The sequence below is a fragment of the Oryzias melastigma genome, linkage group LG7 (genome assembly GCF_002922805.2).
Source record: "Oryzias melastigma strain HK-1 linkage group LG7, ASM292280v2, whole genome shotgun sequence".
NCBI classification, from domain to species: Eukaryota; Metazoa; Chordata; class Actinopteri; order Beloniformes; family Adrianichthyidae; genus Oryzias; species Oryzias melastigma.
This window is the reverse complement of record NC_050518.1, coordinates 7,364,412-7,385,207: the sequence shown is the minus strand read 5'-3', so window position 1 is coordinate 7,385,207 and position 20,796 is coordinate 7,364,412. Positions and strand designations below refer to the sequence as shown.

General features: G+C 36.8%; 2 protein-coding genes and 1 non-coding gene across 3 annotated transcripts; 2 read left to right on the top strand and 1 right to left on the bottom strand.

Annotated features, from left to right (window-relative positions):
• Positions 1-242: 242 nt before the first annotated feature.
• Positions 243-3,191, bottom strand: zgc:195245 (uncharacterized protein LOC565483 homolog). Its single transcript, XM_036213018.1, has 4 exons — positions 3,188-3,191; positions 2,968-3,139; positions 2,755-2,899; positions 243-1,451 (listed from the first exon to the last, which is right to left on the bottom strand). Exons 1-4 carry the CDS (start codon positions 3,189-3,191, stop codon positions 1,347-1,349), a joined length of 426 nt encoding a protein of 141 aa, XP_036068911.1. The 3' UTR covers positions 243-1,346.
• Positions 3,192-5,889: 2,698 nt separating this feature from the next.
• On the top strand, positions 5,890-6,198 carry LOC112159871. Its single transcript, XR_002921551.1, has one exon.
• Positions 6,199-8,843: 2,645 nt separating this feature from the next.
• smc5 (structural maintenance of chromosomes 5) lies at positions 8,844-18,998 on the top strand. Its single transcript, XM_024293806.2, has 24 exons — positions 8,844-9,070; positions 9,887-10,028; positions 10,868-10,920; positions 11,078-11,240; positions 11,331-11,465; positions 11,578-11,718; positions 11,809-11,970; positions 12,712-12,783; positions 12,899-13,154; positions 13,229-13,383; positions 13,554-13,667; positions 14,372-14,466; positions 15,728-15,860; positions 16,155-16,328; positions 16,442-16,611; positions 16,686-16,809; positions 16,905-17,027; positions 17,118-17,243; positions 17,351-17,446; positions 17,545-17,649; positions 17,736-17,855; positions 17,945-18,124; positions 18,426-18,521; positions 18,641-18,998. Exons 1-24 carry the CDS (start codon positions 8,922-8,924, stop codon positions 18,773-18,775), a joined length of 3,219 nt encoding a protein of 1,072 aa, XP_024149574.1. The 5' UTR covers positions 8,844-8,921; the 3' UTR covers positions 18,776-18,998.
• The last annotated feature ends 1,798 nt before the right edge of the window (positions 18,999-20,796 follow it).

Genomic DNA, 20,796 nt, shown 5'->3' with positions numbered 1-20,796 from the left:
GACACAGCACACGACTCGCAGAGGAGGGGGGAAATACACAAAGGGAGAGAGGTGGGTGCAAAACAGACACAACTTTATTAAAAAAAAAAAAGAATAAGAAAAAGGTGGACAGCTGGCAAATGTATACAAGATACAACCACACTGATAAAACAAACCACCGCCCGAAAACACACCAGAATGCTCTTAAACAGATGAAATACATTTGTAAATGGTAAAATGTGATATTTGTACAGATGAAACATAAATGTTCTTATTTATACTATTTGTTTTCTTCAATTATATTAAAATAACAAAAATACATTTACATAAAAATATGCAAAAACACATCCAACTTTTTTTTTTACTTTATAATGACATCTGTTGAGTTAAACATGATGTTCATGGGTTGAGCTTCAAAAAAATTCATTAAACATATCTTAAATTGTTATATTAAAACAATAAAATTCATGAATTTACTTCTAAAAAGCTATTTTGAAATAATTTGTGTACCGTGCCCCATCTTGAACGCCTCATTTTTGTTTGAGAAAGTGATGAAACAGTCAAAACATGACTTAAACTGAGAGTCCAGCCTCAGATAGTTTTTTCTGTGACTGTCCAAAATATCTGCAGTGCCTTAATCAGACCCTTGGGTATTCCTGGCCATCCTGAAAAGGCTCCACCAGATGGCCTGTCCCTTTTCCCTTCGACCCGTGATGGAATGAAAAGATTAGCTAATTAAACAAAGTCCCATATCCATGTGAAAGACCTGTGAGAGTCCTCGGGGAGAGGAGCTGCCTGCAAATCAATCCCTTTGAATTGTGTCCAGCACAACAAGTAAAAAACAAAATGTTTTATTTTTTATTTTTGGGGCAATACTGAAATACTAGAAATGAAAAGGTTACAAGAGATCACCCCATCAACAGACTTGTAGATGTGCGTACGTTTGATAAAAGACAGATGTGTTGGCAATCACATTAAATAAAATCAGACTTGGATGATACAGACCTTTTATAAAACAGTAACACTGTCTTTTAATCCAAGAAAGCCAAAAGGAAAATCAAAATCAGTATTTGTTCAGAGACCATAAATAATAATAATAATAAAAAACATTCATCCTCACAACATTTTTGCCTTTCTTCACAAAAAATTAGCACTTCTTTTTCTCTCTAGAAACAGATTGAATCAAGGTTAAAGTACATGTGATTTAGGTGCAAAGTGCATGCATAAACCCATAATCAAAAAAGAGTTTTAAATCAATAGGAAAGTTCATGCATGCTAACGTTTATTAGATCTCGGTTGACGTGTCTTGTAGTAGGCATTGAGCATAAACATTTAGGGCCACTATGGTGAGAGGCTGATGGAGCGCTTCATGGCTGATCAAACGTCTGCGTGCGCCTCAGGTTGTCCCTGACACGGACAAACTCTGGGATCTTCTGCTGGTTCTCCCGCTGTCGGATCTCCTCCTGCTCATACTGAGGAAAGAAAGGCCAAATTAGGCTGTTAGCTCTAAGACAGGGGTGTCAAACTCAACCGCACAAGGGGCCAAAATCCAAACACACCTTAGGTCGCGGGCCGAACAGGATAAATATTTATTGAACACTCTAAAACTTAATTCTTACAACTTCAAAACCGTAACTTTTTAACATAATTATGAACTAGATATAGAGCATTACCTGTGATAACGCTAGTGTGAATGCTGTAAGCTGAATTTGGCCGCTGAAAATGATACCTGAAATCACTGAAGCTGATAACTGAAAAAGCTGAAGCTGATGGCCAGCTAAACTATGAGCTAAATTAGCCTACAAAAACTCAAAGAAAAACTTAAGTTAGCCAAAACAGTTAGTATCTGAAATATTAGCTAAACTCCAAAATAGCCCTAAAAAATCTCAGTAAATGCCAAAATAGTCCTAAAACCTATTAAACTGGCAATTTTAAAAACTTTGAAACTATAACTTTTTAACATAGATATGAACAATAAAAATGCAGGAATATTATTGCAGAATAAATCAACTTAAACCTTAAATAACTTTGAATATTTTATTCTCCATAAAATATATATATTTTGTCAAATTTATACAAGTTAGAATCAAACGCAAGATAACATCAGGCTATTAATAACAGTTAATGATCTTGAGGGCCGGATATAATTACCCAGATCTGCCCCCCTGGCATTGACTTTGGGTCATATGATATAGGCAATTATTTAAATGAAACTGTTATCAACAATGATCCTTTTCAACAAATACTGATTTGTGAAACTTCTTTGGGTTGTTTAAAGTCCCACTCTAATCATATTTTGATCTGTTGTAAAAGCGTTCCCAATGGTCTTTTAAAGATTGTCTCATTTTTAGCCCAAATCAAAAAGCTTGTTGTTTTCTATGACATAGTTTCTGCAGAGTGACAGTGAATTGATCAGAATTTTGCCTCTGAGTTGACACGGAGTGAACCTGCTTTTATTTCCCATCATCCCTTTGTTTACTTGAACCTCCCTCTAGCTTATAGCCCCTCACAACCCCAAGCTAACATAAGCGGTGCAACAAAAATGGCGAGCATTGTTGGAGCCATCCAGCCATACAGATTTGAGCTCAGATGAGAAAAAAGAAGACGTTAATGGATCTATTTGTCTACAAGCGAATGCATCGGAATGGAGTGGAACAGGGATTTAATTATTTAATTAATTTCAAACACAGCTTTAATATTTTATGTCTTCCACAATGAGAAAAATGCTTCAGTTACAATACTAAAAACACAGTTTTCTTCTGAGTGGGTCCTGACCTCCTGCAGCTTTTGCTGCCTCTTGCGGAGCTCCATCTCCAGATCCGATGGTCGCTGTCGTGCCATCTCCTCCTCCTTGTGCCGCTCCAGTCTGCGCTGCTCCAACACGCGTTTCAGCTCTGGTTTCTCCTCCAGCAGGAGGCCCCTGCATGGTCAGAGCCAGAGTCACACCAAGATACACACAATTACTGTACTTTTTGTCCCACTCTGTACCGTTTATGGCTAAGCAGAAGTTCCTTGTGTAGATTTTGGTAGCTTGGTGCCTCTGCAGAGGAACCGCTGAGTTTCCTAGCTTGAACAGGTTCAGCATTACTGCAGTCTGCTGCAGAGTTTTGGGACAGAGGCAGATGGTCAGCAGGGATCTCTGAGGAACACACAGAAACACCTGTAGAAGGTTAATCTGCCTTCTGTTATCTAATGGAATCTTATTTACACATTTTCAGTGATTAAACACACTTCAAATTAAATAATACATCACCTTTAATTACATATTTCAGTAAATGTGTAATTACGATAGATCTGCCATGTGTTAACACAATTTTACATTTACTTGATTAATCAAATGTTTGATTTCTATGACTAATTGATTCTTTGAACTCCTAAAAACTAACCTTCCTAATTCCTATCTTCTAATCTTTTTCATTTCACACAGAGTTTGTGCTTTCTGGTACCTTTTTTGTTTTGTCCAAATCCGGGTTTCTGTGAATTTAAATTGACAAAGAGAAATATCAGTCAGTACTTTCACATCAATTGTTTCAAAACTTTTATTATGGAAGTTCTAAAAATAGTTTGTCTGTTTTGATCTCTCTCAGACTGCACAGGGGTTATAATTGGATGACGGCTATAACCGTTAGTGCCTGTTGCTTTTCTCAGAGGTGTGCTCGCAAAGGTTACGTAAGAGATCCACCAGCCATAACTAGTAACTATACCAAAGTGGGAAAGACTCCTTCTTCGAAGGAAAATGGATAGTCAGTTAATTCCACTTTTAACATAACAACATGTGATGAAGGCTTGATATCCTCGTGTTACCCAGAAAGACAGAGATGACTTACAACTCCGCTGAAACCAGATAACCTGGAAAAAGGGGTCTATTGAGCACAGAGCAGATGGTATGCTTTGCTCTGAAAGACCAAGTTTCTGTCCTACAGCTGACTGTTCTGATCCTCCGGCTGGGTCTCTGGGGACTGTTCTTTTTAATGTTCCTGTCACGGACACACATTAAATCTCCTGTTCTCTGCTGGACCCCCTGCAGGGAGCCTGAGCTGACATATAAACCTGTCAGGTGTGTCTGACCTGGTAGAAGTCATTGTACATTTCAATGTGATTTAAAAACGTCTCTGCTCAACGATTCAAGTCTGAAAGGTCACTGAATCCTTGAGTCTTCCCTTAGAAAGAAAAACTTGGAATATTGACTGGAGGAATATATTTGAGGTTCTGATCCGGTGAGATCATAAGACTGTTTCCTTTTTGGTTTATTAATCACCAGTTTGAGGACTCAAGTTGACACAATCCCTCATTTTGAATATTTTTTTTTAACTTATTGACCTGTTTGACATTTCCCATATCTCTCACATCACTTTCCATTCTGTTAGAGCCAACTATTAACGATGTATTTGTATTACAACAGTCACACATAACATTACTGACCTGTGGCTCATCACAGAGAAAAAACACACATTGAAACTCACTTTTTTTACAGCTGACCCCTCCATGGCAGGATGGTGGAGTTTTCCTGCGTTTGTCAAGCTCTTGTATTCCTGATTTAATCCATTGTTAAATGAATCAGGCGTCCTCACTCCGTCGCCCTGTTGCCTGTGTCTTCGTTTCATCCAAGGCCTACATATTCTTGTTGACGACGAATCCACAGGCTTGAAATGGCACCCAGCAATTGTCAGTAGTGGTAGTAGACTCCGAAATCCCATTACGCCATTCAAGATTACTTCACAACCCCCCTCAAGGCCTTGGGATGTTAGATTAGTTAATTGCTGTTGACGTAAATGCAGCTTAAAACCAATCAGTGTTCTCTTCTACCAAGCAACCCATTCTGCTATTTACAGAATTTGGTTTTCACATTTGAACACTTTTTGTTCTTAACAGAAAAACTGGAAAAAACTGCAGCACAGAATAAAACATTATAAGCTTTATTGATTTGGTTATAAACATAAATGATAATAGAGTTACATATCAATGATATTTAGCTAAATTATGAATAAATTATGTTTGATTTGGTTAATATCCAGTCAATTGAATGGTGTTAAGCTTCAAAACAACAAATATATGAAAATATAAAAAAAACAAGGAGAGACATGTAGAACTCAGTGAAAATATGCACCCTTGTTTTGACGAATATGTGTGTTTTTTAATATATTATTTCATTCTAAACTAAAAATTTTATGTAAGTTTCAACATTTTTTAATTATGTAACCAGAGCAACATTTTTTGTGTGTGACTTAAAAAAAATATAAGAGGAAGGTTTACAACTGTGTTTGTGATCATTGTCATGCTCCAAAAGTGGAGGGTTGGGTGAATATTTTTTCCTTATTTTTTAGCAATCAGAATAACATTTTATGAGCAAAAATTAAAAAAATGTTTTGGTCCTAAAGCGTCATACACTTTAACTGCCATCACAAATTTTCACTATTGCGACACAATGCAAAAAACATTAATAATTTACATTCAATGAACAGTATCTGTTATGTCGTTTATTATTTTCAGCTTAAACAACACAACACATTCGAAATTTGAATCAGTCAGGTTAAAACAGCTGTTTCTAACCATATTCAATTAAAATAAAAGTGTTTTAAATCATGTGGGATATTTCAGCAAACTGGTTGATTTAAAAAGTAAAATAAAAAAGAATCAAGTAAGAGAAAGGGGTTTTTGACAATTGAAGTAGTGTAGATTTGCTTTATTTTTCATCAGAAATGCTATATTTAATGCTATATTTTTATTTTATTTTATTTTATTTTATTTCAACCTTGACTGTTTTCAATATTTTTGCTCCGATGGGATGGTTTTCTTCAATGACCGCATGAGGGCGACATTGTGCCTGTCAGTATCCCACAATTCCTTGGGGCAGTAGCTTTCAAAACCGGATCCGGAAGTACACATCTTCCTTGTTTGTGTGGAGTGAATGCGTGTGTGAGCGAGAGCGATTGATTGAGTGAATGTTTGTGTGTGTTGTTTTTTGTTTAATGTAAAATCCTACACACTGATCTTATTTGATCCGGCCAGAGTTTGGCTCTGCTCCGGCTGGAGATGATAGGAAAAGCGCTCGCGAGCCCCCGTGGCCATGAGACGCCGGCGACGAAAAGCTAAAGGGCTACCACGCTTCGTGCTGTGGTCAGAAGTGATGAATTGATCAGATATACTAGTTCTTTGTGAGCTTGTGGTTCGCCTCAGGTTTCACGCTGGACGATGAGTACAGAAGCGATTCTGATCTAACCACAGCCAAGAAGCAACGTGGAACTGTAATCGTGTTTGTTGAAACCGGCTAGCCGCATGGTACCTTTCGGCCACCGTACTAAAGTTTTCTACTTGATTTTTTTAATGCTATCAATTAAAAAAATGTTGAATAAGGTAATTCAAAAGAATTTGTACTGGTGAATGTATGCTCTATTGGAGCACTATTAATCTTTTTACCACTTAAAAAATCGTATTAATGATTATTATTGCACTAGAAATCCGCTAATGAACTGTTTGCATAAACTACCTGATGCAAAAGGTCTTTTAACTCCTGAAGATCTGATTTATCGCTATAATTATATATCACCTGGGTCCACGTGAAACAAAATCTCGTCTACTTAGTTCATCCCCACCCATAGGCTGTTACAAAACAAAAATCACCAACTTTAAAATCTGCAGAAAATTCTGGTCTCTACAAAAAATGATGGCAATCTTATTTTTTTCAATACAGTGATTGTTGAAAAAGCCAAATCCAAATGTGTTTTGTTCTGTCGCCGTTTGCAATCATTTTTCCCTCTGTTGCAGAAATGTCTGCTTTAATAAAAGATCTTAATCATCAACACAACAACTCAATTTTTTTCATCTTCAACCGTCTGTTGCGATTAGTCTTTTCTATTATCTCCAGCTTACGTGACTCATTCTGAAGAAGCCTGGTGCAGACCCAAATAATTTCAATATTTTTCCACCCTTCAAAAAAAAAAAAACTGTTTCTCAGATACCCGTTTCTCAGTTTCTGTCAATTTTTCCTCCCAATCATTTTACCAAAGCTGCTATATTGAAAATTAGAAACGATCTACTTACTTCTAGCAGTGGATTTTGGTAGTCGATTCTCATTTTTCTTCATCTGAGTGTGGCATTTGTAACATTTCACACGGCTTTTTCATGAAATTAGCTTAAAGGATCATTCACATAGCTTTTGACTGGTTCAAATTCTGTACATGTTTTTTTTCTCCTCTGGATTTAATAATAACATCTCATTACTGTTTTGCTTTCCCCACAAAACTCTCAATAGATTTCAGTTACTTCAAAATTCTGCAAATGTGGGGGCCAAAAAAAGGGGGGGAGGTGGCTGATTCTAGGGGCCCAGACTGAGGGGGGTCCACAAAGGCCCCTAATGCCAGTTTGCTACTGTGTTAAGGGCCCTATACATTTTTTTCATGAAGAGCCTGAAAAGTCTTACAATAACATGTACAAAGCCAATAATACCGAGGATTATTAGTCACAGTAAGTTGTATTATTTCCTCCCTTTAAAGTTTTCCCTACAGCTTTGGAGGTAATACACATTATAACAATCACTTGTATATGTCATGCCATCTTACTAAAAAAAAGCATCTTGTACAAGGACAAGCTTTTTAAAGAAACACATTGTGAAGTTTTATTAGGTTATGGACAAACAATGAATTGCATGTGAGTTATTCCAATAATTTTAAACATATTAAGCTGTTCTACATTTAACAAGTCTCAATGATTCTAACAAAGAGAATACCTGCATAAATCATCCATCCATCCATTTTCCTGACCGCTTTGTCCCTTTCGGGGTCACGGGGGTGCCGGAGCCTATCCCGGCTACTGATGGGCGAAGGCGGGGTACACCCTGGACAGGTCGCCAGTCTGTCGCAGGGCCTCAATCACACACCCATTCACACCTAGGGGCAATTTAGAGTCACCAATTAACCTATGAAGCATGTTTTTGGACGGTGGGAGGAAGCCGGAGTCCCCGGTGAAAACCCATGCATGCACGGGGAGAACATGCAAACTCCACACAGAAAGGTCCCAGCCGGGATTCGAACCGGGGTCTTCTTGCTGTGAGGCAAGAGCGCTAACCACTGCGCCACCGTGCAGCCCCTGCATAAATCAATTGTAACAAATAAGTTAATAAATAAAGTTTAGGGTCTGGTTTATTTTGTTTAGAATTAGAAACAGTGATTAAATTTAACTCTTAAATTATTTTTTCCATTGTTCCTTTAAGGCCTCTTGAGCGTTTTCAACAATACTGGAGAGGAAACAGAATTGTCGTTTTTGAGTCTTTTAATTTAATGCAAACAGCTTGAAGCATTGGTGCATTTTGGAATGGATGGACTGATTTATTCATATTGGAAAATCTTATTAGTTTGTTTTTTTCACAAGGTCTTCTTGTTTATTTATTCATTTAACAGGGTTAAATGATAGGGGGCCTCTTAGGGTCGTGGAGGAGGTCGCACTATAGGTTTCAAACAACTTGTATATATATATATATATATATATATATATATATATATATATATATATATATATACATATATATAATTGCAGAGCAAATCAAAAGTAAGATCTTTTAACATTAAATAATGACAGACAAGGGCAGGAAAAGAAGTAGGAAATAATTAAATGAATAAATATACGAGAGTTTATTTCATGTAATCAGTGTAGAAATGTACAGATGTATATTTTTTTAAGTAAAGATTGTTCAAATATTGTTCAAGTTCTTTTCTCAGCATAACAGTCAGGCAACTTAGGCAAAAATAGTATTTTTAAATATCAAGAAAATACATTTTATTTTTATTTTATTTTATTTTATTTTATTTTACAAAGGGAATTTAGGCTTTTACGTCATCCAGTCTAGACACACGTGACCTATCGTCTCCAATCATCTTCCAGCATTGCCCCAGCAAAGCGCGGCAGGGCAAACTGTTGTTACCATCAGTTCGTGGGAGTCTGTTGACATGGCCGTGCCTGGTAAAAAGCAGCGTCTCAGCCAGAATAATAGCAGCTCACAGACTCCTTCCAGGAGCTTCTGTCAGGAGAGGGATGCCGGCGAAGACCATCCGTTTGTGGAGGGCTCCATTCTGCGGATCACGATGAAAAACTTCCTGTAAGTTCCAGCTCACTAGCTAGCTATGCTAAAGCGACATTAGAGCAGAAGTTCAGCTTCTATTTTCTCAGACAAGCTGTCACGCATGCTGTCATACTAGTAATATGTTTACATGAAGCATGTTTTGACTTACCGATTAAAAGAGGAATAAGATCAGTAAATTCAGTTGTTTTTTAACCGTTAAAACAGATGTAAAGAACCGCATTTTAGAAAATTGAAAACCATAACTTTTTAATCAGGCTCAGATTTGTGTCTACACAATTATATTTTAGACTTAAATTTATTTTCCACCGTCTTGACTTATCAGAAAAAAATCAAAAGGAAAGAATGCTTTATTTTCAATTTCCAACATTCTTAAATTGGTATAATCGATAACATGGAAAGTGCATCTTCAGATTTGAAACAAGAATGACAATATGAACACAGAATAAAGGTTAAGTACATTATTATAGTGGTAAACAGAATTCTCCACACTAATCAATGCATTTTTATATAATGAATTGCCAATGTTATATGTTAAGTAAGATGCAGTCTTTGTATCATTCAGTGTCTAGTATACTCGTGCATGAGTTTTACAGCATTTTTTCTAAGGTAGTATAAACCAGATCAACGGGTTTCGATGAGTACTGGAGTACTCTTGTTTTTATTATAATAGGAAGACCTTCATTTGTGTTCATGTGCTTTAATCTTCTTCTCTTTTCATTTAGTAACAGTCTGGAATGTTTTATTTGAGGAATTAAAGTGTGACGTTTTCCTGCCCACGGGCTTCCTGCATGCAGCAGGAAAATGACAGGCGTCTTCTTTGTACTTTGGCAGGACCTATGACTACTCCGTGGTGTGTCCTGGAGCAAATCTGAACATGATTGTTGGTGCCAATGGAACTGGGAAGTCCAGCATTGTGTGTGCCATCTGTCTGGGTCTGGCGGGAAAGACAACGGTTCTGGGGAGGGGAGATAAGGTAAACTTACTGTTGGGATTTGTTCAATCCAAATGTGCTGAGATTCTTTAGTTTTAAACTTGAACTTTTGCATCATGTTTCACCTTTTTTCCAAATATTTTTGTACCTTTTTAAGTAATTTCTAAGCATAGATCTAAAAAAAATTCTTACAGGGACATTACCGGAATAAAATGAAATAAGATATTTGCGATGTGTTCATACACATATTTAACTGAAAATTGTGTTTTTAACATGTTCTTGAAGCATTTGTTCATAATGGAGGACATGTAAAATAATTTTAAGATTAAAATGCATTTCTGAGTATTTCTTTATTCAAATTGGGATGGATCGGATGGAGATAAAAACCTGCCGTTTTGAAAAAAGTCTCAGTTTTGATGCAGAAACTGCAATGGGTGGACCAACGTTTCATAATTCAATGCATCCACTTGCAGACCAATAGATCCATTAATGTCCTCGTTTGAGTAGGCATCTGGCTCAAAACTATACAGCTGGACAGCCCCTATATTGCTCACCATTTCTGTTGAATCAGTAATGTTAGGGGTTGTGAGGGGCTGTAAACTGAAGTGTAAACAGCGGGATTATGGGAAATAAGTGGAAGGAGTGGATTTCTGATGAATTACTGCTGCACTGCAGAAAATATGTGCTAAAAATAGATTAAAAAAAAAAGAATTATAATTTTATTAACTTTTTTTATCTAATATTTTTATAATTGAAACATTGATTTGTTGTAGATTTCTTTCACTATGCAAACAGCAATTAAAAAAAAAATTCTTGGAAAAAAGGCAGATTTGTGTCAAGTACTATTAACAGGTATTTTAATTCCTTTCATTTTTTTCCAGGTTGGACTTTATGTGAAACGTGGGTGCCATAAAGGCTCAGTTGAGATCGAACTGTAAGTTATATTAATTAATTTCTCCAAAGTCACTTTATTCAAACTCTTTTTCATAACTGATAATTCATTTTCTTTTAATATTGACGTTTTAGCCACAATAGTTTAATTAAAAAGCTCACAGCTACTTGTAACTTTTTTCTCTTTTCTGTTGTTGAAGGTACAAGACAGGAGGAAACATTGTCATTAACAGAGAGATCCATGTGGAAAATAATCAGTCGCTTTGGATGCTGAATGGGAAACACTGCAACCAGAAAACGGTAGAAGAAGAGGTCAAGGCTCTGCAAATTCAAGTCAGTAACCTCTGCCAGTTTCTGCCTCAGGTAAGTGTTTGTGCAAGTACTATGTATTTTCATTGATCAAAAACTGCTGAAGTTCATCCTGTGTGTGTGTTTTTTTTTTTTTTTTAACAGGAAAAAGTTGGTGAGTTTGCCAAAATGTCCAAGATCGAGTTGTTGGAGGCCACTGAGAAGTCTGTGGGGCCCCCAGAGATGTATGAGTACCACTGTGAGCTCAAGAACTTCCGCAACAAAGAAAGAGAATTGGAGGTAATAGTTACAGCTTGGTAGTCCTTTTTTAATTTTTAAAATTTCTTTTGTTTTCTGGGTTTTGTTTAAAAAGGTTTTCATTTGTTGATGAGATTCTAATATTTTGTTGTAGAATGTTGTAAAGGAGAAGGCAAATTTCTTGGAGAAGGCCAAACAACGAAATGAGAGGTACAAGCATGATGTCAACCGATACTATGAAAAGAAGAGACATCTGGATGTCATTGAGCTGCTGGAGAAGAAGAAACCCTGGGTCGTAAGTGTTTCACTTTGGTGTTCACAAGAAGGAGACTTAAAAAAATAAAACAAACAAACATCTTTCCTGTTTGTTCCTTCCTGGTAACAGGAGTATGAGACCACCCGTAAGGAGCTTGAGGGTGTCAGAAGGGAGCGAGAGGAGGCCAAAAGACAGCTTTCCACCCTACGACAAGCGCAAGCTCCTATGCGGAGAAAAATTCAAGAGATTGAAGACCAGCTGAAGCCTGCAGAGACCCAAATGAAGGCCAAGGTAAAGAATCCATCACAAAAATCGATGCATGTCGCTAAAGTATAAAATAATATTTTATAAAGTTTTATTTTGAAAGTGCAACAGAAGATTTTTAAAAAATTTTTTAAACCTCTTTCCTGATTTTCCCAGCTTTTTAATCGCCGAATTGATACGTTCACGGAGTGGAAATTGAACTCTTGCTAGAGCTTGTGCACTGATAGACATGAGACGTAGACATGATTGAGGGAATGTAAACATTTCAATTGATTAACAAATGTTTTATTTTTCTATGCCTCAACACAATGGAGACACAACGCAGACAGACCAGTGTAAATCAGCCTTTATTGTCATCACTCCCTTATGCCAACATGGCTAAAAATCTCCCATTTACAACAAAAATTGCAGCTAAACATCACAGTGTCACAGGTTTTGGTGTTTTGTGGTATAAATTATTCATAAAACAGTAAAGCTCACACACTTGAGTCTATTCAGCATCAGCAACAGCTTTTTATCTTTACAATCTGTCTCTCAAAGTTAAAGTGTATCTGCAATGAAAAAACTCAGCTTTTTAAACGGAGCAACTGGCAGAATTGATGACTGATGACATTCTTTTAGCCCTGCTATATCTGTCACTTAATTAAAAAAGCAAACTTGAAGTAAAAGTCTAAAATTTCTGTTTTTTTAAGTTAATTTCTTTATCATAAATGCTTGAAAAACTGTGAATTTTCTGGCGATCCATTTGATATTGTTGGTGTTTTTCAGACTGCAGCCATCAAAGAAGCCTCTTTAAAGTGCAAACAGAAACAAGATCAACTGGACCGAAAACACAAAGAGGTGAGAGGTTGTTTTCAAATAAAAAAATACACTAAAAAATGCATCTTTTTATAGCTGAACCAATGTAATAATAAAAAAAAAAACAGAAAAATGTAGTTTTTTGTCCTCTTTGCAGATAGATGACATTAAACAATCACTGAGGCTGAAGCAGATGGAAGAAGAGGACCACCAGAAACGAATCAGTAATACGAGGCGAGCCATTGACGACCTAAAGGCGGAGCTGGCCAAAGTGGCCGACCAGCCAGACGTGACGCCGCAGATTAATGCCGTCAACCTGGAGCTGAGGCAGATCCAGGAGGAGAGAGCCAAGATCGAAGGAGAGAAGACGGACCTGCGCAGGGAGAAGGACAACCTCTTAGCCGAGTCTAGAAGTCAGTGCAGAGAAATCTAAGAAATCTGATGTCTGAAGATGAGTTAGGAGGCTAAAAACGTTTTTGTTTGTTAGTGTTGGAAAAGAAGCTGAATGACATGAACAATCTGATGAACGTGAAGGAGGAGAAGCTCCGAGGACGTCACAGGGACACCTACTCTGCCCTTCAGTGGCTGCGGCAGAACAAAAGCCTCTTCCAGGGTGAGGTTCATGAGCCCATCATGCTGGTGGTAAGTCGGTGACGCTTAAACAAAAATCTTTAACATACTGTAACTTATCAACCGTTGACACGATCAACATAATTCCAGTAGATTTTGAAGGAGAAAAGCGGCGTGAGCCTTGTTTCTGGCAGTGATGATGTTCAGGATTCTCTTGTGCCATTCCTAACTTTTACCTTCAGATCAACGTGAAGGATAACCGCTATGCTAAGTACGTGGAGAACCACATCGCATTCCAGGACCTGCGAGCGTTTGTCTTCCAGAGGAAAGATGACATGGAAAAGTTCATGACTGAGGTCAGGGAGGACACTTCCTATGGAGAGAAAATAGACTCACTCTGATTTGTGAGTGTGTAATTCTTGATTTGTGCATAAATTAGGATTTGTGCGTGCATATTTTTTATTTGTAACTCATTTAATACCTTTTGTGCATAAGTGAAAAAATTAGAAAATGAAAAAAATATATAAAATACAATATAAGATTTTTAAAACGCCTATTTAGACTTTTTAAATATTAATTATCGGGAATATCTTTTTAAGAAAGTTTTACCAGATATTATTCACAATCGAAATTTAAAACGGCTGATAAGAAAACTATGATGAACGAGCGTTCTAGTAGTATGCAAACGCATCACTCACGGACACATTTATGAGTCTCACAATAGATTTTTGTGTAATTGATGTGTTATTCGTGCTTAAGTTTTAAGAATTTGAGTGTGTAATTAGTTTCAAGATGTTGTAGTTTCAATTTGTGAATGTGTAAATTGTACTTTTTAAAATTTTCTAATTCTTTCACTTATGCACAAAAGGTATTATATGAGTTACAAATTAAGAATACGCATGTACAAATCCAAAGTTGCGCACAAATCAAGAATTTTCCATGCACACATGGGAGTGAGTCTATTTTCTCTCCATAACTTCCTAATGAAAAATGATTGTCGTATAGAAATGCAGTTCAGTAACCAGTTGTTTACTGTTGTGTTTTCCTGTTTTTTCATCAGGTCCGCGACAAGATGAACTTAAAAGTGAACTCCATTTCTGCTCCAGAAGAGTCTTGTTCTAAGCGCCCTCCTTCTAGGAATATTGAGTCTCTGAGGTAACACTGAAATAACCATATATTTGTACTTATTTTGTTATTTTTGTGTAAATGCTGGAATTTTTTGTCCAGAAGAGGCCAACATGAAATCCCCAGATTTTTTTGTTTTTTTGAACAGTCTCCATGTTACTGTTGTGGTAAATAATAGTTATTGAATATTCCACTTTATGACATTTTATTTTGAAATCCCAAAGAGGTCAACTTGGACAGGAAAAATGTACATTTGTGTTTCTAAACTTTCTGCCATCATAAGGCAGCAGGTTAGTAAACTGCACAATGAAATGAGTAACCTGTGTGTCTTCTGACTGAGTTGTTTCACTACATTCAAATGTTAGGATACCATGTTTTTTCCATATCAAGTGGGGGATCATTTGCGTGCAGTGATGCAAATGAAGGCTTACATTTCACTCATGCTTTTGAACTGCTGCGCTCAGCATTCCTTTAGACCAGATACTGTACATCCTAACCACATTCAGTGAGTAATGACATTAGATGTTGGTTTGTCTTTCCATATTATAGGAATTATTGTTATCAAACATAATTTTATGGGGTTTTTTTCTTAAAGTGTAAAGCAGTGTTTCAATGTGGACTGAGTGTGTTTCAAGTCCCACTCTGATCATCTTTTGATCTATTCTAAATGTTCCCAGTGGTCTTTTAATTATGTATTTTTAGTCAAAATACAATTTTTCTAGAACATAGTTTCTGCAGAGTGGAAGAAGTTCATTAGAAGTTCACCTCTGAGTTGTGATGAACATTTATTTAAGGGAAGAAGGTTCTCAAAAGCAAAAGTTTTTGCCCTCCTGACCAAACTTTACAGCTCAAGTGATCGAAGGTGTAGCTGAGAGAATCAGGTTATATTTCAAAATAAAAGATTGTCTTGACTCAAAAGAAGTGTATAGTTATCTATTTTTTCTGCAGCCCGGTGCTGCTGTGTGTGTTTTTAAAGGGGTTATTGGACAAAAAACTTTGTTCCCTTTTTAGTCAAAGCTAAGAATGCAAACTCTTCTATAGCGATAAAACTGTTTTATGTAAAATGAAAGGATGATAAAATTACATTTTCAAAATTTCTAATTCCCAAAATGTAAATTTAGTTAGCAGGTTAGCATCTGTCACTTCCTCTGAACAATTAACCCTTCACTCACTTTACATCTCCATTATACGACCAAGATTCTCTTTTTTGTTTGTAAAAACTGCAGCAGCACAAGATGCTTCGTCTCACGCATAAATACACATTGATGTCATTCTTCTTTGACTTCTGTAGGCGTTTTGGTTTTTTCTCTTACCTTCGGGAGATGTTTGACGCCCCTGATGAGGTGATGAGTTACCTGTGTCATCAGTACAAGGTGCACGACGTGCCAGTGGGCAATGAAACAACCAAAGCAATGATCAAAACGGTAAGTTTGTTATTCTTGGAGCATTACATGAATAATTTGAAGTTGAAATGTAAATTTTTTTTGAGATTTAGTTTAGAGTAGTCATACTTTTTATGAAGACTGTTTTAAATAAAGGAACACATGACATTACAGAGACTTTCATGACTAAATTTGATTCAAAATATATATATATATATATTTTCATCTATATTGTTTTTAAATGATGAACAGTATTCATTTTTTAGAGTTTCTGAAACTTGAGTTAAAAATGAGATGTTTTATGACTGTAACCTTGCACTGCCATGGATTTCCCAGGTGATCGAGGAGCCGTACCTTAAGGTGTTTTACACAACAGAGGAAAGGTACACTGTAAGAAGGTCCATTTATTCCAACAAGATAAGCACCAGTAATTCTGCAGTGCACCCGTCCCAGTACCTCTCCATCACCGTGGATGCTGAGGAAAAGCGGCAGCTGGAACAGAATCTGAAGGTTGGATGAATTGTGTTCTTCACCTGCGTTTTCAATCACCTGGAACTTGAAAGACAGATTTTTCTGGAGTAAAACCAAATCCCAGTGCAGTTGTTTGTCTTTGCTCCAACTAGAGCTGTGGTGTGAAGCTTAAAGAAAGGGATGAAAGGCTGAAAGCCCTGCAGAAGGAAGCTGCCGCACTCGATCGTCGAGACAATGAACTGCTGGCAGAGAAGAAGCGTCTGTCTGAGCTTAAGGGGAAGAAGAGGCAGCTGGAGCAGAAAATCAGTACTAAACAGGACAGGTAAGCTTGTCTTAAAGGTAGAGAAGTCTGACTTAAAAACTATTTAATTTTGTTTTCATTTTATTTGCATTTAGTCTGAAGCAGATGGAGAACAGTGTTATTGATCTAAACAAAATTGAAGAAGAAACTAAAAAGAAAATTGAGGCTGTCAACTATCAGAAGGTGACCATTGTCTCTGCATTCATGACCCAAATGAAGGTACGGACAATAAAACTTTATTGCAATTTAATAAAATGCTTTTTTCCCCCTAAAGTTCAGTAACTTGATTTATTTATGTTTCTATTCTCCTGCAGCTGAGAGCCAAGCTCTCCATGGAGAAAGTGCATCTTGCTTTTGAGACGCTGGGACTGACGGCAGAAAAGTCCAAACTGGAGAATGACTGCAGAGGAGGAGCTACTGAGCTGAAGGCCGTCGAAGTAAATGCTTTACCACTGATGCTGTTTTGAATTGTAAGCTGGTTCTGTTCTCAGAACGTTTCACAGACGACTTCTCGTGTTTTGTCGCAGCAAAAGTGCAGCCGCCTGGAGCAGAGGAAGACGCAGCTGACGGAACAGTGCAAAGGCCTGTTGAAGAAGGCAAAGAACATCTGCGGGATGCAGAATGATTCCTCGTTACCTGAAGACCTGCGCTGTGTTAGTTCCTCATTCTCTTTTTCTGTCCTTTACAGTGCAGGTTTTTCAGCTACTGATTCTATAGATATTCTCCACAAAATTTAGGTTGAATTTCTTTATTATTGCAGGCTTTTAGCAAGCTGCCCGACACGGTGGACGAGGTCGACACCATGCTGAATGAGGAGCGGTCCAGAGCCGAGTGCTTCACTGGCCTCAGTGAAAATGTGAGTGCACAGGGATGCCAGCTTTTCATTTAACAAGAAGCGATCACACTCGCTCGTAAAGTAGTGCTGCATATGCATGATTTTGACCCGTTCTGAAGGTCGTTGAAGAGTACAACAGGAGGGAGCTGGAGATCAAGAGTCTGGAGAAGGATTTTGAGGAGAAGACTGCTGCCCTCAACGCCTACAAACAGAACATATCAGAGGTGCAGAGATCGCACACAGCCCTAGTCATTCTAGTGACATAATTTTGCTTATTTTTTGCTAAAATATCCACATCTGTGTGGGACAGGCGAAGGAGCGCTGGCTGAACCCTTTGAAGCATCTTGTTGAACAGATAAACGACAAGTTCAGTGAATTTTTCCGCTCCATGCAGTGTGCAGGAGAGGTTGATCTGCACTCAGAGAATGAGGTAAACCAAGCTGCACTATTTAAAAAAAAAAGATGCTACAATTCCCTAAATTAAATGTATATAATTATTGCTCCGCTGTCTTTACGTAGGAAGAGTACGACAAATACGGGATTCGCATTCGGGTCAAGTTCCACAGCAGCACGCAGCTGCACGAGCTGACGGCTCACCATCAGAGCGGAGGAGAGCGCAGCGTCTCCACCATGCTCTACCTCATGGCTTTGCAGGAGCTCAACCGCTGTCCCTTCAGAGTGGTGGACGAGATCAACCAGGTGTGCTTCAAAAGTTCACATTAAACCTGCTGTCTCTTCAGGAGAAAGAATACATGATAAAACACACTGTTCTACTTTAAATGAAGTCAAACATTAAACCCCCTTTTGTCTTCAAAACGGTTTGAACTTAACCCAAACCCAAAACTTTTCATCCTTTTGCTTTCTCTCTGTTGACATTTGACCTCTTTTGTGTTGAAGGAATTGCAGGAAAAAAATGTCATCTTACAGAATAGATTTTGCTTTTCAGTTTGGATTCCACAGGGAAACTCACAAATGTTCATTTGGTTCTTGTTCTTTGTAGGGAATGGATCCCGTAAACGAGAGGAGGGTGTTTGACATTGTGGTTCGCACCGCTTGCAAAGAAACTACTTCTCAGTACTTCTTTATCACGCCAAAAGTAAGAGTTTTTTTTTCTTCATAGAGAAATTCACATTTTTTTTGCTTGTGGACTAAAAGAAAATGATGCTCCTGATTTATTCTGAATGTAAAGTCCTCCTTTTTCCTTCTAATCTACAGCTGCTCCAAAATCTTCAGTATGCTGAAGAGATGACAGTTCTTTGTGTCCATAACGGCCCTGAGATGCTTCCTCCCAACGAATGGAACAAAAACGCATTTATCAGGCGGCGCCTTCAGAGAAAAGCTCAGGCTTAAATACTTTAAGCCAAAAAAGAACAGACTGACATTCATTACATGCACCTAAAATCTATTCAGATTGACAGTCATGTAATTTTCAAAACTGTAATGTTTGAAAAAAAAAGTACTTTGTTCCACCTTTTGCACTTTGGCTGTCTGTTCAACACCGAAAAAAAAAAAGTTTTGATAAAAAAGTTTGTTTTTTCACATTTAATTAAAATCTACTGTTTATGGTTTCCTATCAATTGTGTTCTCTATACAAACAAAAGCAGTGAAAACAAGTAATACAGATTCATGCAAGGTCTGAAGCTGAAACTGAAACTATTCATTCTCAAAGATTTCTTGCTAAAGTAATACCTGTTGGAGAACCAATTCTGTTTAGACGAGCAGAGAGAAGTTTAGCAGTGGATGTATGCAGTTCTATGAGTATTTGTAGGGAAGTAGTACTATCACTTACCTTCAAAAACAGGCCCTTAAATAGGTTAAAAATAGATAAAATTTTATTTAAATGAGCAAGCAAAAGAATAAAAACAAATCTTACTTTAAGAAAGAAAAATTAATCATGTTTTCTCAAACTACAATTATTTTGCTAATGAAAAACTTGAAAAAAAATTATTTTTCTTGCAAGACAATGAATAAGATTTTTTCTCTATTAAAAGAATCTTTTTTTATTTTCTGAAGATTCAGTTTTCGCAATGTGAGATTTATTCCCAGTTTCTACAAACCTAAAGCAGATTAGTATGTTTTAGTTTCCAAACTTCCATTAAAGGCAGAACTTAATTTAAATGCAAGCTTGCAAATTTTTCCACAGATTCTGGCTCATGGGACGAATTGTGAACATTTTCTGTGCTCAGCATTTCAGACTTCACATTTTCCTTACTTTTATAACAGCTTTCATTGCACATTTTAACTCATTCTGACATAAATACTTTTTATAGCACCCTTAATAATTCCCTTTGTAGAAGAAGTGATGCAACAAGAACTGAAATCAGTTTTATTCCAGATTCCTGAATAATAACACGATGTGCGTACATTAATATTTTCTCCTTAAATAATTTGAGGATGTGTTTGTTTAGTTTAGTAAATTGTTTTACCCGATCTTTACCTGTTTATCAATTTATTTTGTGTGTGGATGACCTTTTTGGGTCCACCCGTGTTCTGATGTCATTCTCCTGCTCCTCTTCCTCAACTGCGTTTTAGCTGTTTGTTAAACATGGTTACAAACCTGATACAGTGTTGATCCAAAACATACCTGTGCTCAAAGATAGTCCTCTTCTGCCATACAATTTGGTTTTTTTGTGCAGAATGAGTCTTTGTGGTGGTCACAGATTGACTTTAGATGAAGGTCCAGACTGTCAGCTGAGGCCTAAGGTGGAGGACAACCTTTAAACATTAATGGTGTTTCTTTCTATTTCATCCCATTGTGGACACTGCTTGGGATTCACCTGAGATATATATATTTATAATGGCATGATCTGTCTGTAAAAATTAATAAGTGTACAGATCTATTTTCAAAAATGACTAAATAAACTTAAACATTAACCCTTTAATTAAAAAACAAAAATGATATGTACCCTAAAGGGTTCTATCCTTCTCAGAAACTGGTTTAATGTAAATAGACTTTGTCTATTTATCTTTTTGTTTGGCTTTTTTGCTCATGTACAACAGAAAGCACTATTAAGTTACAGGGCAACATCCTGCTTTAAGTATAACTTTATTACTGCTACAGGTTTCTAATTAAAAGTTAGATTTTTTTTTACTTTATTTAGTTATAGTTTCCATGCAACCTTTATTGCCACAAGACAATATTTAAAGAGTAAAATTCAGGATGATCCTGTTAATTTTTAAAAATTATAAATGTACATATCAAAATATGGAATTGGATCTTGTTTTCAAATAGAATTTTAAACCACTTTTTCACCTCATTGATGAAGAATCTGGATTTTTCTTGCTTATAAAAGATGTTTGTACGTTGAAAAGTGGGTCATGTTACCTTTTTAGGACAAATTACAAAAAATGTTTAAGTTTTATTTGATGGT

Bases quoted from the DNA above. Each gene is read 5' to 3' on its own strand.
- zgc:195245 (XM_036213018.1), bottom strand. The intron at 2,900-2,967 runs GTACAGAGTGGG...CTGACCATGCAG, and splicing joins CTTCTGCTTAGCCATAAACG to GGGCCTCCTGCTGGAGGAGA. The intron at 1,452-2,754 runs GTCAGGACCCAC...TTCTTTCCTCAG, and splicing joins GGCAGCAAAAGCTGCAGGAG to TATGAGCAGGAGGAGATCCG.
- smc5 (XM_024293806.2), top strand. From the start codon at position 8,922: ATGGCCGTGCCTGGTAAAAAGCAGCGTCTCAGCCAGAATAATAGCAGC. The intron at 10,921-11,077 runs GTAAGTTATATT...CTGTTGTTGAAG, and splicing joins GGCTCAGTTGAGATCGAACT to GTACAAGACAGGAGGAAACA. The intron at 16,612-16,685 runs GTAAGCTTGTCT...ATTTGCATTTAG, and splicing joins ATCAGTACTAAACAGGACAG to TCTGAAGCAGATGGAGAACA.